This window comes from Priapulus caudatus, unplaced genomic scaffold, assembly GCF_000485595.1.
Source record: "Priapulus caudatus unplaced genomic scaffold, Priapulus_caudatus-5.0.1 Scaffold178, whole genome shotgun sequence".
Classification (NCBI taxonomy): Eukaryota; Metazoa; Priapulida; class Priapulimorpha; order Priapulimorphida; family Priapulidae; genus Priapulus; species Priapulus caudatus.
In genome coordinates this window covers 377,638-381,458 of record NW_014577239.1, presented here as the reverse complement: position 1 = coordinate 381,458, position 3,821 = coordinate 377,638, and the positions used below count along the sequence as shown (strand labels likewise).

The 3,821-nt window shown below is 40.9% G+C and overlaps 1 protein-coding gene across 1 annotated transcript in view; it reads left to right on the top strand.

The window, feature by feature from the left end:
- The window catches only part of LOC106806767 (cytokine receptor-like factor 3), a gene marked incomplete at its 3' end in the record, with an annotated part of 8,710 nt that extends 7,771 nt beyond the window's left edge, over positions 1-939 (top strand). The window contains 1 exon segment of the mRNA XM_014808829.1: positions 858-939. Coding sequence (XP_014664315.1) covers positions 858-939 — 82 coding nt within the window.
- Positions 940-3,821: the final 2,882 nt, after the last annotated feature.

Below are 3,821 nucleotides of genomic sequence, written 5' to 3'. Positions count from 1 at the left end.
AACGGATTTTGCTCATTTCTAGTATGTGAATGAATAAGGACTGGCCCCAAAACATATCACACGCGTGCAAATTAGGTAGATTTTGGCAATTTCACTATGCATTTCAGTGTCTGCCTACGGTCAACGATAACTCAAGAACCGTTTGACCCACATGTTTCAAATTGCATACAGTTGTTACTCCTATGGGATAGATTTGAACGTCCTATTTGGGAGCACACAAGTCGACCTATTTTCGAGCCACGTCCACTTTTTGGCAAAAATGGAAATGGCCATCTAGATTCATTCGATTTTGTTAAATTTTGGTATATGAATGTGTAAGGCTAGCCCCAAAACAGTTGTTACTCTTATGGGAGAGATGACAACGTCCTATTACGTTTATTTTGTCGAACTGGTTAACAACTCTACAATTATACCTATATACATGTAATATTGTGTTTTAGATTCTTCGTTACAGTAATTTGACTGGAATATTTTATTGTTTTTATTTGCGCGATATTCGAAAACCAAACTGGCGATGATTTAGGCGTAGTGCCATCTCTCGTCAAGATTTCAGACTTTCAGATCTGAAACATTTATTTTCGCATCAAAACTTATGCATATATCATTATCAAGAGTATATAATGGGAGATATGCTATATAATGGGAGTTCTCTCATATATACTTTTGCTTTATATATCCCCCTCCCTCTTCTATCACACCCAAGGTGAGCTACAGTGTCATTGACACTTTCATTAATATAGTTGCTACTCTGTGTTAGTATAATTTATACAGTGTGCAATGCATTCTTTGCCAATTATACTATCTCTTTGGAAATGACTTTTTATAGGTAAAAAAAGCAAGTTTCGGTATCGCTTCAGGTAGTGTCATACTGAAGCGTAGCAATAATGAAGCTCAAGAAAGTCTCACCACCTTCAATGAGAAAGCAGCAGAGATAGTAAGGTAAGAACACGTCTGGCAGAATTAAGTTTCTCGTTAATGCGAATGAGATTATAATGTAACATGTTCACACAAATCTAAACTATTATTTTAGAAAAAAAAATTAGTGGTGTTGCACAGTGCTGAATTCATAAGAGTTCACATAACGTTCCTTAATAAAAATTTATCTTTATGTCTGCATTTACTAATAAGTTCGTTCCTCTTGTTCAGTGTTGCGGTCTCAGGTTTGCACAATATGTAGAACTTATTATTAAACGAACAATAGAACACATTATGCATGATGTTTTTATACTGCTCGTGATGTTCTAAATAGATCACTCTGTATTAGGCACTGATGAGTATGGAGCCTTGGCTCCATACGAAACAGTTCTGTGTGCAATAAACAGAGTCAAAATTACTACCGTGTCCGTATAACTTTATATATATATTTATACTAGCTGCGGGTACCCGCTGCGCTGGGTAAAATCGTGCTACTAATTCATAGTACTAATAATGGGACAGAATAGGAACATTGGGTAAAAATCGACAATAACATTGCAAACAATATTAATATTTAGAAATGAGTGTAATAAGATAATAAGCATGGGAAAAACGAAAAAACTGTTACGTATGACATTTATATGACAGCACAACCGAACTTAGAACCCTTGGGACATAATAGTAATATGGTGTAAATGACAAAAAGTTATTATAAGAGCATGTAGGAATGGGTTGGACTTTTCATTTGAAAGCCTCTTGATAAAGAATGTTTTTCGTCTTATTCTCTATTTGCACCAACGCCAGGAATCTCTACATGGGGAGCTCAAGAGTTGGAGTGTACAGCTAGGTATCCATTGTGAGATCGTAGCATGAATAAAAGGAATATAGTATCAGGAGCTAATAATGACAAATTTGTCATTATTAGCTGCTCATAGTATAGATAGAGACACGTAACCATGCACATTGAAATGAAGAAATTTTCCTACTGAATCATAAACTGCATAGCTTTCGAATGGTACAATGCATTCTGAGATCGTAGCATCTGAACTGAACCTCTGAGCTGAGTGAGTAAGTAGTAGTACCTCTGAACTGGTGAAACTGGTGCTGGTTGTGGTGTGTTTTAGTATTGGTTTCGGTTTCACAATACCAGCAGCCGGATGAGGTGAGGGAATCAATTTTTCTCTGTGTGGCAGCACTGTACAGTCAGTGCTGACATTGTGTGAAGATTCACGAATTGACGGGTTTTTCACGGCTTTTTCGGTGAGTTTAACGGTTTGACAGGTTTTTTTCATCTAGGAACACTCCCCGGGTACAAGAGATGGCCCTGTGAAAATTGCATCCAGATCGCTTGGGCGGTTTGGCCGCCTATAGGGAAGATACATACATACATACATAGATACATACAAACTCAAATATATATTAGACTAGCTGCGGGTACCCGCTGCGCTGGGTAAAATCGTGCTACTAATTCATACTACTAATAATTGGACACAATAGGAACATTGGGTAAAAATCGACAATATAACATTGCACACAATATACGGTTCTAGGACAAATACCCCCCGAGGGGGGACGGGGAAAAAGACGAGAGGAGTAGAGAGAGGGGGAGAGGGAGAGAGAGAGGACAGAGAGAGGCAGAGGGAGAGAGGAGCGGAGCATGAGACGACGGGGAAAGGAAGAGAGACGAGAAAGAGAAGGAGAGAGATGAGAGAGAGGACGAGAGACGAGAGAGATGAGAGGAGAGAGAGAGAGGATGAGAGAGAGAGAGAGAGACTGCCAATAGTAAAGTAGGCATGGTTTATCTGTGATAACAGAAAACAATAGCAATGTTATATCTACTCTCATGAACTCTAGTATATGTTTATGACAAGGTAAGGCACCTCTTCCCAGAATACGGTGATGGCTCCAGGCTGCTCAATTGTTTCTGTGATCTGCACAGGTCCCTGTGGGCTGACAGTGCCGTAGTTGTTGATATGTGACGTTAGCTTGTTGATCCATGTGTCATTGAATGATATAGAGATGCAGGCAACATCAGACAGGCTTGGTACTTCAGGAAGACTTTAGAAGATAAAAGCAACAAGCAGATCGTGAATTTGTGATAAAAACTGCTTAAAGGATACATTTCACCAGGGCTCGAATTAACCGGAGCTCGCGGCACGACGGCAATTGCCAGTTTCGGTGGCCCTATGCCCAATACCGTACGTGCCCCTGAATCCACCGACCGCACGGCCAAGTTCAGCTGCTTGCCTTCCTTGTGTTAATGCGTCGGCCTGCATAATACTTACGCCTAGGTTTCGTTTTTAGTCGAGTCAAAACACGTGCGCGTGTGTGCTGTAGTAGATGCACATGGAATCGAGCCGTTAAAAAGCGATTAGGTCGGCAGGAGGGAATAATTAACAGCATCGGCAAATTATTGCCGCTCCTAGATAGCCGGCGGCATGTAAAAATTTCTATGGTTACTGTACTTCATGCACGGAGGGGGTACCAGGGGGGGACGCTCCCGGGTTTTACAGGGCCTGGTAGCTTACATTTGGGGCGCATATTGTTTTTGGCTACATTAAGCAAGACCCGATGTTGATGTTACTAATTTGTTATGAGTCTTACCTCTTATTTTACAGAAAGGTGCCTTTGGCCTTGCTCAAATTTTGGGATTGCTTGGTGCCTTTTAAAATTGCCTACTGCTGTGCCCTCCATTTTAAGAGAAAATTCAAGGGCATTTCTCACATTGCCCAAAAAAATGCCTTAGCCGCTTGCTCGTCGTTATTCGGAGCCCTGATTCACCGATATAGTTGCTGTATTAGTGTAGAGTACAACATGGTGTTTGGGACCCGGAGCTTACAATGTCTGCAGGCAGGGGGCAGATATACAGGGAGAGAGGTGGTTGGGGTGATGTCGTTGGTTTTGGC